The sequence below is a fragment of the Leuciscus leuciscus genome (genome assembly GCF_965113295.1).
Source record: "Leuciscus leuciscus genome assembly, chromosome: 6".
Lineage (NCBI taxonomy): Eukaryota > Metazoa > Chordata > Actinopteri > Cypriniformes > Leuciscidae > Leuciscus > Leuciscus leuciscus.
In genome coordinates, this window is record NC_138730.1 from 34,337,328 (window position 1) to 34,361,013 (window position 23,686).

General features: G+C 38.4%; 4 protein-coding genes across 6 annotated transcripts; 2 read left to right on the forward strand and 2 right to left on the reverse strand.

Annotated features, from left to right (window-relative positions):
• Window positions 1-3,653: 3,653 nt before the first annotated feature.
• On the forward strand, window positions 3,654-8,436 carry dhrs1 (dehydrogenase/reductase (SDR family) member 1). Its single transcript, XM_082172071.1, has 9 exons — window positions 3,654-3,812; window positions 5,021-5,164; window positions 5,270-5,413; window positions 5,534-5,613; window positions 7,000-7,132; window positions 7,322-7,465; window positions 7,590-7,659; window positions 7,790-7,870; window positions 7,977-8,436. Exons 2-9 carry the CDS (start codon window positions 5,021-5,023, stop codon window positions 8,111-8,113), a joined length of 933 nt encoding a protein of 310 aa, XP_082028197.1. The 5' UTR covers window positions 3,654-3,812; the 3' UTR covers window positions 8,114-8,436.
• Window positions 8,437-8,573: 137 nt separating this feature from the next.
• Window positions 8,574-15,277, forward strand: homeza (homeobox and leucine zipper encoding a). Its single transcript, XM_082172070.1, has 2 exons — window positions 8,574-9,286; window positions 12,537-15,277. Exon 2 carries the CDS (start codon window positions 12,566-12,568, stop codon window positions 14,534-14,536), a length of 1,971 nt encoding a protein of 656 aa, XP_082028196.1. The 5' UTR covers window positions 8,574-9,286; window positions 12,537-12,565; the 3' UTR covers window positions 14,537-15,277.
• Window positions 15,278-15,794: 517 nt separating this feature from the next.
• On the reverse strand, window positions 15,795-18,877 carry LOC309500467 (E3 ubiquitin-protein ligase RNF212B-like). Of its 3 annotated transcripts, none has more exons than XM_082172077.1 (13): window positions 18,800-18,877; window positions 18,485-18,618; window positions 18,311-18,363; window positions 17,592-17,666; window positions 17,292-17,398; window positions 17,158-17,218; window positions 17,044-17,072; window positions 16,912-16,955; window positions 16,788-16,812; window positions 16,649-16,697; window positions 16,470-16,530; window positions 16,305-16,335; window positions 15,795-16,198 (listed from the first exon to the last, which is right to left on the reverse strand). In XM_082172077.1, the coding sequence occupies exons 2-13, from the start codon at window positions 18,582-18,584 to the stop codon at window positions 16,123-16,125; spliced, it is 711 nt and encodes a 236-aa protein (XP_082028203.1). In that variant the 5' UTR covers window positions 18,585-18,618; window positions 18,800-18,877; the 3' UTR covers window positions 15,795-16,122. The 3 variants fall into 3 exon arrangements, with proteins under 3 accessions (XP_082028203.1, XP_082028204.1, XP_082028202.1); XM_082172078.1 differs by having other exon boundaries at window positions 18,826-18,873; XM_082172076.1 differs by lacking the exon at window positions 18,800-18,877 and having other exon boundaries at window positions 18,485-18,757.
• Window positions 18,878-20,003: 1,126 nt separating this feature from the next.
• On the reverse strand, window positions 20,004-22,417 carry zp3f.1 (zona pellucida glycoprotein 3f, tandem duplicate 1). Its single transcript, XM_082172084.1, has 10 exons — window positions 22,367-22,417; window positions 22,077-22,255; window positions 21,601-21,698; window positions 21,421-21,512; window positions 21,156-21,336; window positions 20,910-21,015; window positions 20,746-20,834; window positions 20,416-20,504; window positions 20,195-20,273; window positions 20,004-20,120 (listed from the first exon to the last, which is right to left on the reverse strand). The coding sequence occupies exons 1-9, from the start codon at window positions 22,410-22,412 to the stop codon at window positions 20,224-20,226; spliced, it is 930 nt and encodes a 309-aa protein (XP_082028210.1). The 5' UTR covers window positions 22,413-22,417; the 3' UTR covers window positions 20,004-20,120; window positions 20,195-20,223.
• Between the last annotated feature and the right edge of the window lie 1,269 nt (window positions 22,418-23,686).

Genomic DNA, 23,686 nt, shown 5'->3' on the forward strand with positions numbered 1-23,686 from the left:
TTTTGTTTTACCTATTTGGAAATGAGACCTTTGTACCAGCCGCACTGAGACATTTCAAATGATACCAAACATTTATAAAACTGGATGATAATTGTTAACATTTAAACCATATAGATTGTGTGTAAATCTCAGGTGATTTTAGCATAAGAGAGAGAGGGTGGGGGAAGAGGGAAAGAGATGTATTCTGAGGTGAGACTTTTGTCTCAAATGGTGAGTTCAAATGGTAATTTCCAGCAAGGTCCTGTCTTCAACCAGACTGTCCGGCATTTTAGAATTTCTCAATTCTTACAACAGTCAGTTCATGCGTTCATGACCTCAAGGCTAGATTATTGTAATGCTCTACAGGGTGGTTGCACTGCACGCATAATAAACAAAGTCCAGTTGGTTCAAAACGCAGCAGCTAGAATTCTTACAAGAACCATATAACCATATTAGCCCCGTTCTGTCAAAACTGCATTGGCTCCCTATTAAACATTGAATAGATTTTAAAATATTACTACTTACAAAGCACTAAATGGTTTAGCTCCCCAGTACTTGAGTGAGCTCTTAACGCATTATAGTCCTTCACGTCTACTGCAATGATGACTCCGACTTCCAACCAGATGGAACTGGATAATATTCTGAATGTTTTGATCCAATCTGACTTCTGACCTGCAATGCTGCCTGAATCATAATCATACACTGTTCGCTCGTTGGCCAGAGGAGAACTGGCCCCCGACTGAGCCTTTAATATATGGATATGGTTTTGTCAAAATTGTGATGTCATCATTGGATTTGTGTTCATTTCCACCATCATAGAGTTGTTTAATGATTGTTTAACGATTTCTTGTATAAGCCACAAAGTTTTGAGCATCAAAAAGATGCTGCCAAAAACAAATTTTCAATGTACTGTCTCAGAACTATTTGAATCAGAACAAACTTCATATCACTGTGGTAACACTGACAGTGACCTTCATTGCAAAAAATAAATAAAAAATCATATTGCACAAGAGGAAGATATGTGTCAGGCACACCCAGCGCTGAGCTTGGTGATAACAGAGTGGTTTTGAGTGTGGCAAATGTCAATGACATGGTACTTTTATTTGTAATGCAAATTCATCAGCAGTTAACTAAACAAAAAAGTGTTTCCAAAAATGGAAAAAAAACAGAACCTAGAATCTTCATAGAGGACAATAATTTTGAAATATTTTATATTTTAAGATCAAATACTACTCAAAATGTCAAATATTACTTACATTTTAATTTATTTGGCATCATACATGAACTCACAGTTTGGAATTATTAGGGCTGAAATAAAAAACTAATGCAAGTCACCTATGGTTTGTGTATTGTGATAGAAATATTTTATGCAATGGGTATTTTCAACATTAAATGTACAGAGAAATGCAGACTAAGGATGTTCAGGTCAAAGATCATATACTTACCCAAAAGAGAAAAGAGAAAGTGCTGTGGTCAGATGAGACCAAAATTGAGCTCTTTGGCCTCAACTCATCGTGTTTGGAGGGAGAGAAATGCTGACTATGACCCCAAGAACACCATCCCTGCAGTCAAGCACGGAGGTGGAAACATCATGCTTTTGGGCTGTTTCTCTGCTAAGGTTACAGGACGACTTCACTGTATTGAGGGGCCGATGGATGGGGCCATGTACCGTAAAATCTTGGACGAGAACCTCCATCCTTCAGCCAGAACACTGAAGATGGGTCGTGGATGGGTCTTCCAGCATGACAATGACCCAAAACACACCGCCCAGGCAACAAAGGAGTGGCTCAAGAAGAAGCACATTAAAGTCTTGGAGTGGCCTAGCAGTCTCCAGACCTTAATCCTATAGAAAATCTGTGGAGAGAGCTGAAACTTTGAGTTGCAAAGCGACAGCCAAGAAACCGGAATCTGAGAGTAGGCTATCTGTAAAGAGGGGTGGACCAAAATCCATCCTGAGATGTGTACAAATCTGGTGAACTACAAGAAACGTCTTATCTCTGTGCTTGCCAACAAAGGTTTCTCCACCAAGTACTAAGGCATGTTTTGCTTGGGGATCAAATACTTATTTTACTTACTGAAATGCAAATCAATTTATATCCTTTATATAATGTGTTTTTCTGGATTTTTTGGTTGATATTCTGTCTCTATCCATTAAAATAAACCTACCATAACAATTATAGACCCTTCATTTCTTTGTAAGTGGGCAAACTTACAAAATCAGCAGGGGATCAAATAATTATTTTCCCCATGACCGTGATGCCAGTATACACTCTGCTCAAATGATTATGCTTGTCACTGAGCAGAGCAATTAACATCTCAGAACATGGTTTACTGCTTAGTTTTTATTGCTAAGATTAAAGCACTATCTTTTTTTATTAAGCCATTACCTGTGAGGAAAACACACAGGGCATCGATTAAATCTCATCACTGTTCGGTAGCTTCATATTCAACCGTGTGTCCTGTGTACCTCAAACAAAACAAAACAATGAAAAGGGGTTAATGGGAGACTCTGTGATGTTACATGGCAACTATTAAAAAGGGAAATTACAGTGGCCTTTGGTATGTGAGCAGCGACTTGGATTTTAGTGTTTAATTCTCTAACAATGGTAACATGCAAGCAATGGTGACTGCAGAGTGGCATCAAAATAGATTTAGAGCAAAGGTTATCTTGAAATAACAAATGGCAAATTGCACAATATGTAATTGGGGCCAAGATCCTTGGGTGCCCCACAATCATAAATCCAAGCTCTGTTGGGGAAATGAAGTGACTGCATAAAACAATTCAGTGAATACCACTATTTGGTAGTGATTTTGTTGTAGGACCATGGTTTAATTATGTAATTAAATGACCATTGTCAGAGTGGTGGCCTTGTAGTCAATGTGAGTGCTCAGAAATATTGCGCTTTTGTGATCATGGGAAACCTAAGATTTAGCTGTTCCCATCCTGGTCCCCAATGCATCTGAATATGCTTCCTTACATAGTACACCAAAAGAGTAGTATGTCCAAATACATATTGTTCGAAAAATAGTATAGGAGAGAAGTACACGGATGACTACAACTTCCAATTTTATCGGTCATGAAGTAAAAGTTCTTCATCAAAAGAACCTACTCTGTGATTTCAGATGCAGCTCCTCTCTCTTTGTTTCTCAATTAAAATTGAAAAATTACCTTAAAAAAAAATAAAAAAAAATAAGAAGACCAATGTGAAATGCCTACAGGGAAAGTGAATGGCTTGAATGATTTGTATAAACATTGCAGATTCCATTGCAGGAACCATTTTTGGTACCCCAGTGAACAGTTTTTTACAAAAGCAATGTTTTTCTCAGTGTGAAGTACATTAGTCTAAAGAACATTTTTTTACACTATAAAAAATATTTTGTGGAATGGAACCATCCATGCAAATAAAGAACCTTGCCGCTTTGTAAGAGTGTAGTTGGCAGATCACAGGAACATAACCTTCCCATGCAGTAAACAAAAATGTTTGAACAAAGTCCTGGATTTGATTTCCTGCTATGTGATTAGGCTAAAGTTGAACAAAAGCTGAACAAATTGAAAAGAACTGCATTGTTGTACATTTGTGTTTATGGGGTGGGTGATTTCATGTTTAAATAGACTTGTAAAAGCAGTTTACATTTGCAAAACGCAGTGGCTTTATATTAGACGTATTACGGGAATGGGAGGATAGCCATAAACAGGACTGTCTTATTTGCACGTTATATGTGTAGCAGTTCATTTCAACACACTTTGCCTGTTGGTGGAGATTTCAGGTCCAGGCAAGAGTTTCTGAGCGACAAATACCGTTCATCGGAAGTTTAAACGCATCGTTGAACAGGTACGTATCTCGTTTACATAAATACGTAGCCTATGTAAAGGAAGATCGCAATAGGTTTTTCATTATACTGTCAAAAGAAAGTCAATGCTATATTATATCCATCGCATTAAACACATAGCCTTCGAGACAAGTCGACGTGTCAAAAGAGTGAAACGAGAAATTAAAATGTATCTTTCCATCTGCACGACGCTTTGATAAATAATTATTAATTTGTGATGATGCACTGTTGCATAACTTTCATTCTGGGCCAATTATTTGTCGCTGTGAAGAAGGTTGCAATGGATATATGTAACCACAGGGAGGCGGACTTGTATTTCTCTCCGCTTCCCTGTTCCCTGTCACTGACTAGCGACTCATTTTTGCGAATCGGTTCTTTGAGAACAGTTCGTTACAGACAACAAAATGATTCGGCTGTTCACTACGCCATCATGTTCAAACAAACTCAGCTCCTCTTATATCGAAATCCTCTGACATTTTTCTTTAAAAAATATTTTTTTATACTTCTAATTCGTTACCGGAGTTTTGTTTTGTTTTGTTTTGCTCTATGCTCTGAGCTTTCGCGTTTGTCAAAATGCGTGCGCCGGAACTAGACAGTGTTGACAGTGTAAAATCGTAAACAGTATAAAGATGATAGGCCTACCATAAAGATACCCATGTTAGTTATTCTTTTTATCATAAGCACGTGTTGCAGTTTTGTCATCTGCCACTTTAAATGCTCAAACTTTTAAGAGGCAGGAGAGGCAGCTCACTGCAGAGCCAATGGGAGGAGTTTGATGTCCAGCTCCCCCTCGCTGGATGTAGTGGGGGAGCCCACTAATTCATAAAGCGTGCATTAAAAGCTTAAATGGCCAGCCACACCCTAACACTACCCATAGCCCTATCCCTAAACCTAATTAGGTCAAGCTAACTCCATGAAGTCCACAGAGGGGGAGCTGGACGTCATTTGGCTCTGCAGTGAGCACCACTTGCTTTATAACAGGATGGATTCTGATTGGCTGTCAATGTTTTTATGGTTCATCAGCTGGTAAAAAAAATCGTTCTGAAAGTGATTACAGTAAAAAAAAATCTTTCTGAAAGTGATTCCAGTAGTTATCGTCCTTGGTGTGAACAGGCCTTCAAACTAGTTTATAAAGATTGTGTGAACCAATTCAAAGATCTAATTCAAAAGAACCGCTTTATGACATCAGACATCAATCTGTGTTTATCAGATGGCACTATCAGGATGGATTTGTGTGGTGACAGGTGCTTCCAGAGGAATTGGAAGAGGTATTGCCCTTCAGTTATCTGAGGCTGGCGCTACTGTGTACATCACTGGTCGACAGGAGAAAACTCTAAAGCAGACAGCAGCTGAGGTTTGGAAACTGGCTATTGATTGTAACATTAATAACCCTCTGTGGTTTGTGCAACTTGGGGAAGGTGATACTGGTTTCATGCTTCCTTTATTTCCATGATGACAGGTGACAGAGAGAGGTGGCCGGTGTCTCCCTGTGGTCTGTGACTCATCTAAAGAGGATGACATCAAGGAGCTGTTCGAACGTGTCCAGCGTGAGCAAAATGGCAGGCTTGACATGTTGGTGAATAATGCTTATGCTGGTGTACAGGTCAGTTACAGCTAACAATGGAACAAATATTTAGATTTTGTAAACTTGATTTAGTTTTACTTTTGATGTTTCATAAAATAACTTTTTTTTATTATTGTTGTGTTTATGTCTGTGTGTTAGACTATTTTCGACAACATGAACAAGAAGTTCTGGGAGGTGGATCCAAATATTTGGGACACCATAAACAACACTGGACTCAGGTACAGTACAGATCTGGAGGTGACTCCAAATAAAATAATGAAATATAATGCATGAACCAATGTAAAAAATAATAATAATTTTGAATACATTTGAAGACTTTTTGTCACTTATCCAATAGACAGCCTCAAATTCACCCAACAAGTTTGGGAGATATTTTTAAATCTTTTTAAAAATTAGCCCCTTATGCTCACCAAGGCTTGATTTATTTGATCAAACAGCAATATTGTGAAATATTATAAAAAATTTAAATAACTTTTCTGTTTTAATATATTTATAATTTTATATATTATAATTATTTATAATATGTTTAATATATTTTTATATGAATAAAAGTATTAATTTCTTTAAAAAAAAAAATCTTTCTGACCCCAAAATTTTGAACGGTAGTATGACAACTTTAAGTCCCCAGATATACTTAAAGCAAAATCAAAGAATGAGCTGGTCTGACTCTGGAGCCATTTTGAACAAAATCATGCCAAAACGATGTTCGTTTTGAGCTCATTTCAGGAGTTTGAACCAGCTTACCCAAGCAAACTTCCTGGAAAACCTTAATCGGAATGTTAACTAACAGAATACCGCAGCTTGCATATTTTTTACCGCAAAGCAAATAAGGAAAAATAACTTTGTTCTGAGTAAATTGGGGCATTTAGTTACCCTGGAAATCCAGAGTTCTCGCGAGAACACAATTTGAATTTGCTCAACGACTCACTCTGGCATTGAGTAATGATGCTCATTAACTATGCCTTTGTAGCCGAGCTGCACCAAGCACATCGGTGTATCTGATATAGGCAGGCCAGAGGCGAGCTAAACAGATGACGACAGCGCTGCGACGTCGAAGTCATTAGTAAACATTGCAAGATGGCTATGAATGAACACCAGTTGTTTGAAATGGCTTTGGCCGCTACATTGAACGAGTTAGACTTGGCTTTTTATCTAAAAGAGGAACAGAAGACGGCGCTCGAATCGTTCCTTTGCAAGAAGGACGTTTTTGCTATTTTGCCGACCGGATACGGCAAGAGTCTACCAGTTCTACCAGTTAGCTCCGCTGGTAGCTAAGCGTATGGGGCTCTGGATACGTCACCCCGTGTATTGTTGTGATTGGTCGTAGTGTTATCCAATTGCGTGCAGTGAGATTTTCAAATGCATGCTTGGTGCCGCCCCTAGTTGGGTGATTTTCATTACTCAATGCCAGACCCTTAATCTTTCTGGTTTGGGTCTGGATTTCCAGGCTAGCATTTATTACCGAACCATATACAAATTTGACCCTTTAAAGCAATACTGCACAATGAATTGAATCATATTGAAAAATCACGAAATTACTTTTTCATAACAATTAATTTGCTTTGAGAGCCGTATCAGAGATCATGGTCACTGTGTTTTTACAGGGGTCACTATTTCTGCTCCGTGTATGCGGCAAGGATGATGGTGGCTCAGGGCAAGGGCTTGATTGTGTTCATTTCATCCATGGGTGGCATGCGCTATCTCTTTAATGTACCATATGGGGTCGGCAAGGCTGCAGTAAGTCAGTGCACACAACATTACTGATTCTATATTTGCAGTCCTTTTCAGCGTATCATATTTGAAAGCCTGATTATTTCAGTTGCACAGAATGCATTTTCAGTTACATTCCATTTTTTGTTTGAAGACTATTCCTTCTTTATTCTCAGAGCATTTATGTTCCATCTTTCTTTCGGTTCTTTTCTTCAGTGTGACAGAATGGCAGCAGACATGGCAGTAGAGCTGAAGAAGAAAGGTGTGGTTTCTGTAAGCCTCTGGCCAGGGGCAGTTCAGACTGAGTTAGTGAATCAGTATATATCTCATGAAGAGGCATCTCCAGGTTTGGATCCCAAAGTAAGCCATATTCATTTTATCCCAGATTTGAATCAGCATTGGTTTTAAAGTTCATATAAAATGGGTATGATTATGATATTACAGACATACCTTGCTAAATATTTGTTTACAATCTGTTTCTCAGCTCAAGGAAGTTTTCAGTAAGGGTGAGACGACGGAGTTTAGTGGACGATGCATAGTTGAGCTGGCCAAAGGTTGAATTTAAAATTTAATGAGCGGTTAAAGTTAACATGGTTATGAATTACCGTGAAAGGCAAATTGATGCAAAATTTATTACTTGGAGGCTCTTTTTCATGTTACTTTCTGCTTCTTGGTGACAAACAGATACAAGTCTGATGTCCATGACTGGGCAAGTGTTGATGACCTGTGACCTGGCTCGGCGCTATGGACTCACAGATGTTGATGGTACGGTGATAGATATTTATGCTGGAGTGATGGTGCTTCCTCTTATGAACAAAGATACATAGATGTTCCAAAATCCTACACAGTGTTTATGATGTTTATTTTCCAGGCCGCAGTGTCGTGGACTACACCTCTCTGAAGTTCGTCTTTTCCCAGGTACCCTATGTGTCCTGGCTCTCCGTATTCACTCCTTCATTCATCAGAGTGCCTCGTTCCTTGCTGAGTCTTGGCAGTGGAAAAATTTAACATGTCACTGTGCAGAAACAGAGCTCGTTTTTTAATAATTTTCTTTTTTTTTCTTTTCTTTTTAAATGTGTTTTCTAAAATTATTGTAATGTACATCTTTACAAAGGAGTAAGCACTTATTAAAATACCAGTAGCTGAGTCTGGAAGACACTTATTACACAGTTCATTAGCACATCATTTTTGTCAAAACTTATTGTTTTCTAAAACAATAAAGAAAAAAAACCTTTTAAATATACTGGTTTTAACTTGAAAGAGAATAATTAATTGTAATAAATGAATGTATACTAACCAAACATTTTATTTCAATAAATACTGACATTTTACTAGTCTTTTGTGTTGTATTTTTGAGAGATTGATATATTGCTCTTGAATACTTGATTCTGATTGGTCAACAACAGCACTCAGCCACACTAGGGTAACACTTCATAACTGTCCACTCATCTGGGAAATCTTACAGTTGTGCTCATGTTATGCCTCTCCGTTCTCTACAAGTATGCTAAATAATGTAAATTAAATCAATATTTCAAGTAATTCAGCCGTGTAATAAGTTCAATTAGTTTTCCTGGACACTTGGCTGTATCAAAATCAAAATTACTTCACCTGAAATCAATAATTCATGTCTATTAATATATTTGGTGGGTAGCCATTTATTACAGTCAAAGTAAGCAAAATAAAGGGTGATCAGGACCCCTATGTAAACTCAAGAGCTCTTGTTGTATTACTCTAAAGGGGTTTGTTTTCCTAATTTGTGGATTCAATTAATTGCTGTTTCCTGAACTCTAACATTCATAAAGTTATCTCTAATAACATGTCTATCAAAGAATAATGATTTGCAGCCTTACCTGGAGACTCCTAAAACTTTTCATATTGCACAATTCACATGGTAATCACATCCCAGATGGGAAGTGCATTCAAGGGGCCAAGTTTCAGCTGTGCTCCTCCTCCCATCCCTCTCCTTCCCGGATTGGACCTGCTCGAGCACTGCACCGTCGTTTCATGAGAAAGAAGGGGCTGGTCCGAGAGTTTCCTGATCCTCTCTGTCTAGCCTCGGTCTGACCGGACAGGCGAAAAACACTTCGGGATACACGGGATTTCCAGAACAAAAGCAACAACGTATAATACAGACCAGCTGAAGTGGTGTATCCACATTCAACCTTGAGAGAAATTCAAGCGGTGAGTTGCTGTTTCACGCGAACTGCTACAGTTTACATTCGTGAAGTTTTTAAAGCGTAGCCGAGACGAGGCTTGTTATTGGACCCAGAAAGCCACGCGATGGGTCAGGCGATTTTGTTTAGCGTCGCGTTCACATATTATTTGAAGCATTTGTTTTGAACGAGGTTCAACGGGGAATGTGTGGTTAAGTGGAACAACGGGAGTTTGTTTATGTGCGTAACTGAAGCGTGAGCGGATCCTGCGCCACGAAATGGATTGTGTACAAGAACTCTTTTGGCATAAACCCTGGTTTATTATAGAAGCGTTCGGCCCACGATGGCCCTTACACCTGCTTATTGTTTGTTGGATAAATACACACTGTAGTGATCTCATCTCACACCCTACGACCTGCGTCAAAAGTTCCCCACGTAAGCTGATTATAAAAGAGGCCATGGACAAACATCGGCCAATGACGCAATTTCCAACAAGTCTAACCAAGTTTTAGTGTAAACTGCAATGTATTTCTTTTTTATAGAGTGCATGTATGATAGACCATTGTTCATGTTCACAAATTATATTAAAATTAATTCTCACATAATTTATTTATTAATTTTTGACCATATTAATATTGAGTATCTCACATTTCAGACTAAACTTTGGAAAATATGTGAACTTGTGAATGTATTTGTAAAATATATATTTCTTAAGTTCATATATTTGTAAACTGGACCCTAAAGTACAAATGGTTACGCTGCTAAACAATGTGATGACAAAAGCTATTCTGACTTCAAGGGACTTTACGCTTAGTCGAGTCATTCCAAGTCATCATCTGATAAATGAGGTCACCACAGGCGGTCTGGAATTTATCCTGTCAAGTTCACCTCCAACTTGTTTTGTAGATGACTGGCCTGCTTGTTGCGTGTAGTGGTAAATTGCCTAACATTGGTAAAGCCTTTCCAATCAGTATTGCCTAACTGTGCTCAAGTAGACTACATGCAAAATCAGTTTCTGTGGTTCACAGTTCAGCTTTGTTTTGGGCTCATTAAAGTCATAGGATGCTGCTTCAACAAGCTAAAACTTAAAGGGTTTTAGTTAGTTCACCCAAAAATCCCAACATTTACTCACCCTCAAGCCACCCTAGGTGAATATGACTTTCTTCTTTCAGCCAAACACAATCAGTTATATTAAAAAATATCCTGGCTCTTCCGAGCTTTATAATTGGAGTGAATGATACCCTAGATTTTGAAGCCCAAAAAGTGCATCCTTCCATCATAAAAGTAATTCATATGGCTCCAGTGGTAAATAATGACCTTCTGAAGTGAAGCGATGTGTTTTTGTAAGAACAATATCCATATTTATAACTTTATAAACAATAATCACTGGTGTCCGGTAACAGCCATACACAAGGCTGAGTGAACTCTGACCCGACGTATTGACGCATGCGGAAGCGCAGAAGATCACAAATTAAAAGTCCAAAACGAGATTTTTTTTTAAAGAGAAATGTTGGAGGATTTTGATACAAGAGAAGGTGAGCTTGAGTTTGTTGCTCAGGCCTATTTGTTTGAACCGCGAAAGGCGTCTACTCTCACCTAAGCTTACGCTACTCCTACATCCTATGTCATTCGTCGGGTCAGTGGTCACTCTTCCACCGGAACTCGACGTGTGTACGGCCATTACCAGAAGCCAGTGATTATAGTTTTTAGTTAAAAATATGTATATTTTTCTTACAAAAACACATTGCTTCACATCAGAAGACCTTTTATTAACCCCCTGGAGCCATATGGATTTTTTTATTTTGATGGATGGATGGATGTGCTTTTTTTGGGCTTCAAAATCTAGGGTGCTATTCACTCCCATTATAAAGCTTGGAAGAGCCAGAGTATTTTTTTTTTATATAACTCGGATTGTGTTTGGCTGAAAGAAGAAAGTCATATACACCTAGGATGGCTTGAAGGCGAGTAAATTATGGGATAATTTTTATTTTTGGTTGAACTAACGTCTTAAGGTACTGTGTCGTTCGTTTACAAATTGGAGACCATAAGCAGTTAAGGTGTCTTAGTCAGGACAAACACTGAGAAATCATCTCATGTCATGATTAGACAATGTTTTTAGCACTGACCCAATTTAACTTAACCAACGTGTTCTCTGTAGACTGAGCTGTGTTGGGTAGGCATCTAGGCAAACAGCAAAACTGGCAAACAAACCAGCTTGACAAATTGCACTAACTTTTGTTACCTTTATTTAACCGAGACCAACTCCTACTATCCTTTTGGCCATCTGTTGGAAGGTTAAACGAACTTCTATATGGTTCTATGGAGTCAGGCAAACGGGGGAAGTGGAGCATTACGTGCACTGGAAAGGGGCAAGAGAGCTGTGAAGGGCAGGGCCCCCATCTCTTTTGCCCAAGTCTGCCAAAGTGGGGGTTGGGTGTGCATTGGTGTAGAGTATACGACAGGCTTTAATAAAAGGCTAATGTGTGGAAGAGAACGGCAGGGGGAAGGGGGTGACATCTGTCCTTCTTTCAACTTTAGAGAGGAAAGTCAGTGGCTGGACTGTAGACTTGACCATAAAGTTCCAGTTTAATGACTTTTAGTGAGTTTGATGAATGGTGTTCCTTGAAACTCAGTCTCTGGATAGGCATCAATAATGTAAGATTTCCTGAGGTTAAGTTGGCTGGATCTTGCAAATGCTTTGAACAATTGTTGTAGATTTGACCAATCAAAGTAGCATCATCCTTGCACCCATCAGCCAGCAACAGCCCACCACCCCCCAGCATTCCAACCTCTTCACCCCTCACAAATCTGGCTTACAAACAACAAGCAGGATTTTAAGTTCACAAAGATTAACTGTTCAAGAAAAGGCATGGTGGGTAGTGCACATGCCCTACTATGCTGTGTTATGGCGCTTGTGAGGGCAACTGCAGTTTCTAATCTGGCCATTTCACAATGAGTGTAAAAGTCACAATTTGGGCCTTGATTGACTTTCATTCATCAATAAAGTGCTGCACTGGTCAGCTTTTACCGGTTTTAACTCGAATGACTACAAATCCAGATTGTACTGGTATGTGTTGTAATATTCAATCTGTTATTTTCCATTGTACATTTGAATAGTTTGATATTTTACCAAAACAAATTAATTATGAGACCAATCTTACTCTTCCAATAAACTTCTTTATGTTCTTTGTTATACTTGCCATTAGGAATATATTTTTAAAATGCTTTCTAAATTGTATACATTGTCAATTGACTCAGTTTCTTTGTCATTCTTTCAGTCTGTGGCAATAGAGGTGTGACATCTCTGATGGCGACGCACACTAACCATGACTTGAAAGTTATCTCTCCGAGAGGGGTGGCAGCAAAAAGACAAGACGGAAACCTCACCAGTCCACGGCTGCAAAAATCACCACACCACAATTCCGATGGAAAGGAACATGCAAGCCCCTCTAATCGCAGACCAAGAGAGAGCAATGGCAGCACTGCAGTAAGCTTCAGCACTAATAATAACTCTGTAGTTTGTCTTCCTTTGGTATCTGAAGGACTGAAGCTAGTGTGGACCCAGTCCGATCAAACACGTGAGTTGGACAGTGTCCCTGAACTTGTTCAGGCCTTCAACACCTTCCCCTATCCAACATCTCAAGAGGTCAGCACTCTTGCCCATGTCTGTACTCTTCCCCTAGATAAAGTCAAAGTGTGGTTCATGGTGCAACGCATCAAGTATGGAATCAGCTGGGCATCGGAGGACATTGAAGAGACACGGCTTAAGCTGGCTAGGCCTGGGGAAACAAGTGAGACACACAAAGAGAGCACTATGAAGAGGAAAAAGGGAATTGAGGATTTTAAAGAAACAGAAGACCACGTAGAAGATCTAGCGCAAAGTCCACAAGTGCCTCGCAAAAGACATAAAATTGAAAGCACAGAACCAGCAAAGCTCTCTCCTGCTCCCTCACGTTTCCGTTCATCTCTCCCTCCTCCTCAGGATTCGTACTACTACCGACAACCAGTAGAAATGCCCGAAACACCTCAAGCAGCTACCCCACCTACTTCTACAGAATCTCCTGTTGGATCTGAGCAGCCACGGCATGGCCGCTACAAAAAGTCCAAAGCCCAGTTAGCTGCATTGCGTAAGAGTTTCCTAAAGGAAAACTGGCCTGATGAGACAGAGCTCCAGCGTTTACAAGAGGAGACGGGCCTAACTCGTAATGAGATTCGAAAATGGTTTAGTGACAGTCGCTATCAGCTGCGAAATGGTAGGGGATTGACAACGTCCTTCTCTGCTTCTCAAGGAGAAAAAAATGAACCCAACTGTAGTCTGTTACTTCAGTCTCAGGAGGTTCAGCCTCTTCCTCTCACCACTAAAAAGCAAATTACAAAGCATGCTGACAACGAAGGCAAAGAACAGACCAGGCAAAGAACAGGATCGCGAAAGAATCGGCAGAGGAGCTCTCAGTTTTTCCAGCTTTTCCTGTCTAACACTCTTGAGGCATTTGAAGATGGAGCAATAGAAGATGAGGAGAAATGTTCAGAGGAAAGTGAGATTCAGAATAATGATGAAGTAGGAAGCGAACTGGAAAGTGAGGGACATTGTGTGACACCTCCAGAGCCAGCTGCACCCACTTCCTCTTCTTCTTCTCCATCCATCACCCCATCTAAAAAACACTCAGCCAGGTCGTCAAAATCTGCACGCTCTGTCAAAGCAAACACTTTGAACAACTCCCTAAAGCCCTTGGACAACTCTTCACCTTCTTCAGTATTAACAGTGGCTGGACGACCAAGGAAAACAAAGGAGCAACTGGCCATCTTAAAGGAATACTTCCATAAATGCCCATGGCCAAAGAGTGATTTATACACACAGCTAGTGGAAATAACGTCTTTGCCTCGTGCTGACATTATCCAGTGGTTTGGGGACACGCGTTATGCTGTAAAAAATGGCCATGTACGCTGGGTGCATGCTGACGTACGTGGACAAGTGCTTGCTGAGATAGCATTGTTACAAAGTGGAGGGTCTGCTGCCGATGCCAGTGGAACCCCAGGAAGTGAAGGCAACAGGAAACGTAAGTCACAAGGGAACAGCACAACAAAAACACAGAAGTCTGTAACGGATTCTGTAGACATCAGTCCGTTGGAGCTGTATTATCAACAGACGGGACCATTACAAGAGAAAGACCTTGACCATCTCTGCCGAAAGTCAAAAATGAGTTACCAACAGGTGCGTGACTGGTTTGCGTCTAAAGACAGTACAACACTGGACACGGAGCTCACAGTTATTGATTAATATAAAGAAAACCGTTTGTGATCATGTCTGTTAATCTGCTGTGAGTCCTGTAATTATGGCAAGACCCGTTTGAAGGCACAGTATAAAATCACTTCATGCAATGCCCTCTTTTCCACTGTTAAAAACTAGCAATGTGAAGTATTTTCTTCAACAGTCACTACATCATTTGTTACCTATTGGACAGGCAGTATTGAAAATGCAAAATTGTAATGTATTTTTGGTCTTGACTGACTATTTGACTACATTCACTGCGAAGTATTACCCTTATTATGCTATTATTTTTAGTAATCTTTTAGAGCCTTAATGGCTGCTTCTTAGAACTGATGATGCTCAAACTGTTTATTTTCAGAAACATTGGTTTGGTTATCTATTAGGTACTGTAGTTTAGATGTTTGGGCCAGAAATGTTAGCAATGTGAGAGTACGTTTTTGTTTAATTCAGAGATCCATATGGCACTGTATATTGATTCCCTCTTAAACAATTTAAACCTTAGGTTTACAATATATTTTCCCCCTTCCAATGAGCTAACATTCCGCACTCTATTATCTGATCCATTTCTCTAATCTCTCTACTTCATTGTGAATAAACTTTTCATTTGAATACATCCCTACTCCACGGCAGATTTGTTCATTATCCAATGAAAAGACAACAAAAGCCTTGGCTTTTGTAAAAACTTGTGCCTTATTGTCTGTAAATTTGTGTTTCAGGGTGGCAAAATAAAACATGACCAATTATGTTTAACTCACTGTTTCATTCTGTCCAATTATCCTCTTAACATTATCAAATAGGTCTCATCAAATGTGGTAATTGCATGACATTTGAATTAGGCAAATGGGGTATGAAATGGCCTGCAAATTATTCACAATATTTGGAGTATAACTATATTTGGTATTAAATTAAGATTTAAATTAGATCAGTATTTTATCAACACAGACACACAAGTGTTGGTTATGTATGCTAGAAGCTCAGATCTTTTGGTATGCTAAAGTGTATATTTGTAGAACCATGTCTAAGTTTTGTTATCAAACTCCATCTATAAAAAGGGACCATAATACAGCTATTATTTATAATTATACAATAAATCAATAATGCTGGAGAATTATTGAAGACATTCCTTTTTCTCGTTCCTTTCATATTCCTTTCTGTTATAATACACTGGGGAAAAATGCATTTCATTCATTTATTTCTGACATCCTTCTTGTAACTGAGCCAAGCTTACAAAAAATGTTGATGTGTTTTGTTTTTGTGTGATGTGGTCAACAAAAATGTTGAATGAATTCCATTTCAATTGGAAAAGTTACATTTTGTCTGTATGTATCATTTCAATTCTAGCAATAACCTCGTTCAAAAAATGAGAAAACTGTAAAACTGAGGTGCCAAAGTAAATTAAAAACATTTATGACTCATACTGCTTTTATTTGTCACATTTAATTGAACTTAAAATTATTTTTCAAATAAAAGGCCAATATAATTTTTTCTACTTATATGATGCAAAGAATATCATCCATCTATTGGGTGATGTGGGTGCTGCCTTAGTTATAAAGTAGCTTTCTAATGACCTGTATAAGCTACAAATGATTATTGATTTATGGCCGTGGAGACTGGAGTGTAGGTCTAGCCAGAAGCTGGAACTGAAAGTTGTTTGGGGTTGTATGTTGGGACCTAAAAATTATGAGAAGGGAAGATGGACAGTGCAATTTCCTAGTGTGAAAACTTTCAATTTGGGGCATTAAAAATGTTTAGTCAAGGTAAATGCATAAAACGTTACCTTGTAGGAGTGTTAACTGAGCTGGGTGTCCCTTTAAGATAAAAAGAGAACATAAGCATACAAACAGTAAAGAGTGTCCACCTTGAATGACACCATGGACACTTTATGAACTCAAATAATGATATCTTAGAGATATGATTAACAATGTCACTATTCCTCACTTACTGAAACCATGTTCATGTACTGAACTCATGCCTGACATAGAGATGGATGACCCTGGGGGTGTCTAGAACAAATAAGATGTAAAAGTCACACAAGGATTGCTTATTTTGCTTATACTGATAACTGACTATATTAAAATTAAATAAACGATATACTAGAATATAGTAGAGGAGCTAACTCACTGTCATGCCGAGTCTGGAATGTCTAAACCTCTCCAAAGTGTCACCCGAACTTGCATGACAATCAGAATTGGATAGTATTATTTGAGGGAAGGCAATTCTACTGTTTAAAAATAATTGAGATGATAGAATGCAAACCTACCTGACAGCTCTAGAGCGAGGTGTGACTAGAAATGTAATGGGAAATGAAATGTGATAAGAACAAAATATAAAGAGCCTTATAGTGTATAAGAAGTGAGGTTCCTGTCTCAAATGAAACTTGCTACCTGGTGATGTGACAGCCACAGGAAGAATCATTCTTGGAGTTCCTCTATATATCGAGAGAAAATATTTTAAATGTTTATATTATATTATATTATGGCACACATCTATGCACATAGACAATTATCTGTATTTACCCATTAATCGGAAACCTCCCAGGAGATGTCTGTGTGGAGGGGAGAAAAATGATCACATCTGAAGAGAACGTAAGTTAGAAGGCAAGTGAGGGACATGCAATAAGAAACTCTTACCCTCCTCTGAGAAAGCGGCTTCTTTAGTTCTTCGTTCTCTAGTTTCAGCTCAGAGACTTGCCTTAAACAAAGCACAAGTAACTAAACAGTCCCATTTTAAGTGCCACTGAATATATCTCAGATCTAATTACCACCTGTAGCACTGATCACGAACTTCTTTCAGCTTTCGTTCCAGTTCCGCAGACCTGCTTCTTAAGAAAGCGATGACTCGCTCCTTCTGCCTTTTCTGAAAATTAGCTATCTGAAACAAACACATCTCCTTAATTTATAACTGGCAGAATTGTGTTTGCTTAGGGTTTGATGTCACTGTGACATGATTTTGTGTACCAGAGTTCACAGCATATGCTTGGGTTTTCTAGCCTTCCAATTCATTTATAATCGAAAGCTTTTGGGACAAATGAAATGTATTTTGATAAGCAGAAAATTACTGAGACCTGTCCAATATGTTCCAGACGAGTCTGAACGAGTTTCACTGGATCTTTGAAAAACATCTTTTCCTGAGGCTTCATCTTCACAAAATGAAAGAATATGTAAGAATTGACACAGAGGTTGGAAGGAATTGGTAATAATACATATTGTTTGTATAGGTAAGTTAAGGTCATATTTTCTCTAACTAATAATAATGCTTTTAACTATAGTGACATAATAATAAATAGTAAGACTTTGTAATGCATTAAAGGTTTTCATTTTTATTCTAAGCTATTTCAGACAACACTATCTGCTTTCATCCTCTTTTTATTCAATTTGAAAAATTCTGCACTATACCACTATTTTATGCAGTTTTCATTACGGTTGACAGTTTTAACAAAAAAAAAAAAAAGTTTCTTAGCATGTAGGCCTCCTTATATGTCACATATAACTAGTTGTGTGCTGTATGAAAGAAACCACAGTCGACATCAACTGAACTCACTAATTTAGCTGTGACTTGACAACTTGTACTCTCTCCTATAGCAAAACAGTGCATGGACAGAACTGTATTTAGCACTCAAAACAAGTCTGACCACCAGGCCCAGCTCCAAAGGGGGCCATGGGACCCTCGGGGTGGGCTAGAAAGTTGGGGGGTGGGCCAGACCCACCCAGGGCCCCCTGTGGAGTAGAGCCAGCAGTGTGAATGTGCCTGAGATCATCTGGTTTCTCAGTGAACTCGACTCACCTGATCAGATATGTGTAGGTAGTTACAGTTGACATGACAAACTCGGCACTGCCCTTTAGAAAAACACATTCAACTTTCCTAATGATTCACATTATCTTCGCAAATAACAAAAAGGGTCAAATGATCACAACATCCCGAAATTAACGTATTGAATGTAACGTATTCCGGACTCACTTGCATTTACGCAGTTCTCACAAAATATATGGCCACAGCTAGACACAACGAATTTTTTCCCTTCTCTCACAAAACAGTTGTTACAGTGAAACCAGTTCATTTCTCCACTCTAAAAAATAAAAGAGAAAGACCACCTGGAAAAAAAACCCTACGCATTAACGGATGATACCATTAAGGTTTAATGCTACCCATGGTGTAGCAAATTGCTTAATGCGTTAAAATTTTATGCGAAAATAATTTGTCATAGTGTAAACAAGTTTTACGAGTGGTATGTTTATTAGTTTTACGAGTGGTATGTTTATTTGAATAATTCACCAGAAGTTGGTAGAGTAACGTAATACATTTCTCACACTAGCGTCGAGTGAGCGTAAGCGTCACGTCACTGGATGGCGCCAAAGTAAAAAAGGAAAAAGAAATCCCCATGAAAACTATTGCGCCATCTCGTGGCCAGTTTAGAGAAGTTATAAAAGAGTCTTTAAAATTCATTATCCCCATGTTCTTCACAACAACATGTTCTTCTTTGGGAGAGGCAGTGTCACTTTTTTCAGCAGCAATTTCAGTTTCCCTAATGTTATTATTATTTTTTTTCAGTCATTCACACTAAAAACAGATGTTTGAGGGTAACTTGGTTACAGTGGCGGCGTTTCACAAAAACCTAGAGTATGGCATTCCATCTGGGCATACATAGAACAACGACATTACCGAACGATATACCTCACATTATACCAAACAAAATGCACGATGCACTATTAACTATTACACTATAATTAAAACTCACAGTGAACAGCATTGAATATAAAAACACATGCCTTACGTTTTTGTTGCAGTGCAGTTTTTATTGCACAAGTGGATAGGCCTAAGGTTTCGCTGACAGCACTACAGTCCTCTTTTTTTTTTAATTGCTGCTTCAATTCTCCTGATTGCTATCATTTAATTTCTTCGTAAAAAAAACCCCAACATCCAGGGAAGATCGAATAGGCCGGTTTCTTTTCATTTTTACTCAGTATCTTACAGCTAGGCTAATCAATAATGTATACATGTACATATTTGTGTTCATTTAAAATCTGTCATTGTGTTTTCGACGTTGTTAAAATAAAATTTACCTTTTTTTTTCTGAAACCGTGTTGAATTGCTCCAGCATCATATGTAAACTGCAGTTGACAAAGAACTACACAGATGCATCCATCATAACGATCTATCAATAAATGCACACACGTTGTCCTCTGCTTTTGCTCTGAGGAGATAATACTGGGAGGAGCCGGTTTCATATGACTCTTAAAGGTGACTGAGGCGATCACGAATTAGTGTACAGTTAATAGCAATTTAAGTTGCTGGGTGGACATTTAGGGGGGTTAAAGCCCTCCAAAAATCTTTAACAAGCATCATCAGTAGTTGATGTTTTATCTAAACTGTCTGCTAGGCTATGGCAACTGCCATACACAAACGCCACCCCTGCGGGTAACTAAAATAAGTTAATTTGTCCACAAGCCAATGTTCACTATAGAGAATAAAGAACAACATCCACTTTGTAATAGTTTATTTAACAAGAGTTAATAGTTAAGAAACAGTTGAACAGGCACAGAGAGCTCCATCCTTAGGACATCCAAAACAATTCCAGTGGCTTGGAGGAGCCCATCTTTGAAAACAAACATGAAACAGATGTCACATAATGGAAATTAATAATGATAAATACCAGCAAAGATTGCAAACCTTGCCAAATCCATGAGGCATGACTGTCCTCAGTTTTCAACAACAAGGGGCCCAAGCACAGAAGTTAAAGTAGAGGAATCTGTAGATCATACAGCCAGTTTGTCCATTAGTAAAACGAATTGATAAATACTCAATGATTCTTCATAAACTCCTGAAATGTTGCCCAAATTATTTATGGAAGTATCATGTTTGTAGTTTAAGCAAAAACAGGGAACGTTCACCTGTTATTTCCCTTTTCTTTCTTCCTTGACAGTTAGTGTCACAGCAGCTGCAGAGAGAACTCTGGGATGGATCATCAGTCAACACCCACCTGCAAAAACAAAAAGAGCCTGTACATCTCTTTTTTAGCCATTTTCATGAAGAAACTAATCAATGCAATCTTGAAAAGGGGTTATTTGGATTAAGTTGACAAAAATAGTTATTTTAAGAATGGTTCATTGGAAAGTTCTTTGGGGAACCCAAAATTGTTGTATGGCTCTACTTTTAAACCCCCCCCTTTAGGAACCTTTATTTTGAAGAGTATTCAGCATTCAATTTTTAAATAATCATACCGTGAGCTTTTTCGGTCATATTGACAAGCTTTATTGCTACCATCCAGGTCTCTTGGGTCCCATGCCACAAGTCTGCAATGCAGGTAGACCTGAGGATGGTGCAAAAGAAAAATAAGACAAACAGAGACAAACAGACAAACAGAGACAAACAAAAAGAGACTTGCATCTTCTCCGATGGCAAACTTGAAAGCTTGAAGACTCAGCCTGATCTCTGACAACTGGTTTCGTGGCAGAAACCTGGAGTTTGTCTTTTTGCTGTCTACCAGACACCTTAAAATCAAAACAAAAAGGTAATTACACCGTAATCAATTTTAAAAGGTAGTAAGACCAAGAACTGTGCTAATCACTCCACTGCTGTAGAACAGAAACATTATGACTCCAGAAAGAGCACTCATCGTCTTCGCACATACCCCTTATTGGTAATGAGTGGGTAAATCTGAGAATCTGGACCCAATTCTGGTGTTGTGGAGGCCACACATTCATCCAGGAGCAGTATTAATGGCTGATGGGTCTTCTGGTCAAATGAAGCAGCAATTGGGATTGTTGAGCCTAGTGGGAATGTTGTGGTAGTTGCCACAGCACTAAAGTCATCTATAATTAGAAAATTAGTTATAAGATAGTTCTGTATTCAAGAAGAAAGTCAAGAATGTTTCATTACATACAATTAGTACATACCCTTCATTAGAGTCATACGAAAGGACAGCTCTCCCTGGCCATGTGTGTGAAACATCAGAGGATCATACAGGGGTGGCGTCCAATCTTCTGGCCTGAGAAAAAGGCAGCAGTTTTTTTTTATTATCTACATTGACATAGGTCTTCAAGCATAAGATGGATTAAAATTGAGCACAATGTCACCTCTCATATTTACAGGCCACAGGGTAATAAATTGGTGCAGTTTTTGACAACGTTGTAGAAGTGATCTCAGTCTCGAATACAATCTCATTGATTGTCACCTATGAAGGGGGAAGAGATTGAGAAAAGACTAATGAATAGATTAAGTATTTTCTATATACTGTGTATTGCCATTTCAAAACATTAAACTTAATAAACAACTTTGTCATTCACACCACATATGAACAAGAGTTACTTTTCTCAACACTGCAAAGATACCCCAATCACAGTCATCTTTATTTGTGTCAGAGGTACTTTTTCCGTGTACAGATATCTCCAAAAAGTTTTGAGATTTGAATATGGCTCAGTGAATCACCTACAGGAAATACAACTTTGTTTCCCCAAGTTTAGGGAACAATCCAGTGGTTCATACTTCCAAACTAGAGTAAATCAAATAGCAAATCGGTTTACATTACAATAAAATTCTTTACTGAACTTACCATCCTCCTAATATCACACGCCCCAAATTCAGCATAGAACACTGCCTCAGACCCTTGAGGTTTTACAGAAACCTGGGTTGGAGGGCAGCCACCCAGGCGGAGAAGGGATGGATCCACTTGAGAGTTTGCTTCAATCCATCGCACAGACATAGAGTTTTTGCCACATTCCACAGTAATTTCTGAAGGAAGGTGAATTTGAAGATGACTTTAGCATTGGTGTGTGCAAAATTCAGCAATAGTGTGCAATGCATAGTGTTAAAAAGCTCTATCTGTTACAAGAGCCATATTACCTGCTTGTGCCACTAAGAAAACAACCAGACTGGAAAAAATTACCATCAAAAAGGAAGACATTTTGACAATATACTGTTGCATGCTTCAAGCTAATTTATGCACTTTGACTGATAACCTAATTAAAGGATTCCCATCTGAAACGCATTGTTTGGATGAGCTTAATGAACATCAGCTGCTGATGCTCTGGCTTTGATGTAGCAAATATTGCTAGTATTCATGGGTTTCATCAGGTCCCTTTCCACAGGTGTATAAAATCAAGCACCTAGATTATGAATGCAGACTGCATTGTGCTTGATTAATACACCTGTGGAAAGGGACCTGATGAAATCCATGAATAGTGTTCAAGGGATGAGTAAAAAAAAGAAAAAAAAAAGCATATAAACTGGAAGAACTTTGTATTGACTACATATCAAGTGTGTTAGTTTTAGTGATGGCATTCATCTTGGTTGTGAATTTTTACAAATGCCAGGTAAAGGGGTTTTGCAACACACAAATTTAATTACAACCAACCCACAAGCATTTTCAAATTTTTGGCATTGTTTTAAAACCATAAATGTGGCAACTCTTTAGCACTAGTCTTTGTGTCCAATTGTAATAGCTCCCCGACGGTTCTCTGTGAAAATCTGCTTAATGTGGTTTTTACACACATTTCATATCTGAGCATACGATTGCTACAGTTTCATGTTTTCATAAATCACATACTCCAAGTTTCTCAAGGAGTTTTAAAGTCCCCCTGTAGTGAAAAGCAGGCTTTTAAAGGGGTGGTATAATGCCTTTTTCACAAGATGTAAAATAAGTCTTTGATGTCCCCAGAGTGTGTATCTGAAGTTTTAGCTCAAAATACCCCACAGAGATTTTTATATAGCATGTTAAAATTTTAAATTTTTGAGGGTGAGCAAAAACGCTCTGTTATTGTGTGTGTCCCTTTAAATTCAAATGAGCTGCAGACATGTACAATGCTACAGGACATTTCTGAATGGTTAGTTGAATTTAGGTAGCTTATGTAGTTATCTTCTAGTCATTGATTAGCATATTTTTTCATGATATAAATTGTGTTCCTGGGGGAAATCAATTTCTTTAAAAGCAAATATCTTCCTTTGCTTTGAGCTTCATAACTTTGTAGATGTTGTTTATACTCACACAGCAACATTACACACTAAAGTTAAAAAAGTGAAATCATATTCAACCACCCCTTTAATATGCTTTAAGACAAACCATTTGCAAAGTCAGCACTATTGCTAAGTATTTTCTCCTTAAAACTGCAGTGAACCAAAGACAGTCTCAAAATAGAGTTTTGAAATCACTGGTGTTTCTGACTT

Excerpts from the sequence above, each read along its gene's own strand:
- dhrs1 (XM_082172071.1), top strand. The coding sequence starts at position 5,021 with ATGGCACTATCAGGATGGATTTGTGTGGTGACAGGTGCTTCCAGAGGA. Across the intron at positions 7,466-7,589 it reads CTCCAGGTTTGGATCCCAAA|CTCAAGGAAGTTTTCAGTAA; the intron begins GTAAGCCATATT and ends TCTGTTTCTCAG. Across the intron at positions 7,660-7,789 it reads CATAGTTGAGCTGGCCAAAG|ATACAAGTCTGATGTCCATG; the intron begins GTTGAATTTAAA and ends GGTGACAAACAG.
- homeza (XM_082172070.1), top strand. The coding sequence starts at position 12,566 with ATGGCGACGCACACTAACCATGACTTGAAAGTTATCTCTCCGAGAGGG.
- LOC309500467 (XM_082172077.1), bottom strand. The coding sequence starts at position 18,584 with ATGAACTGGTTTCACTGTAACAACTGTTTTGTGAGAGAAGGGAAAAAA. Across the intron at positions 16,531-16,648 it reads ATTCCAGACTCGGCATGACA|ACACCCCCAGGGTCATCCAT; the intron begins GTGAGTTAGCTC and ends TATTTGTTCTAG. Across the intron at positions 16,336-16,469 it reads AGTACATGAACATGGTTTCA|GGACACCCAGCTCAGTTAAC; the intron begins GTAAGTGAGGAA and ends TTTATCTTAAAG.
- zp3f.1 (XM_082172084.1), bottom strand. The coding sequence starts at position 22,412 with ATGGTAATTTTTTCCAGTCTGGTTGTTTTCTTAGTGGCACAAGCAG. Across the intron at positions 20,835-20,909 it reads AGTTTGCCATCGGAGAAGAT|GTCTACCTGCATTGCAGACT; the intron begins GCAAGTCTCTTT and ends CACCATCCTCAG. Across the intron at positions 20,274-20,415 it reads AAAGAAAAGGGAAATAACAG|ATTCCTCTACTTTAACTTCT; the intron begins GTGAACGTTCCC and ends TATGATCTACAG.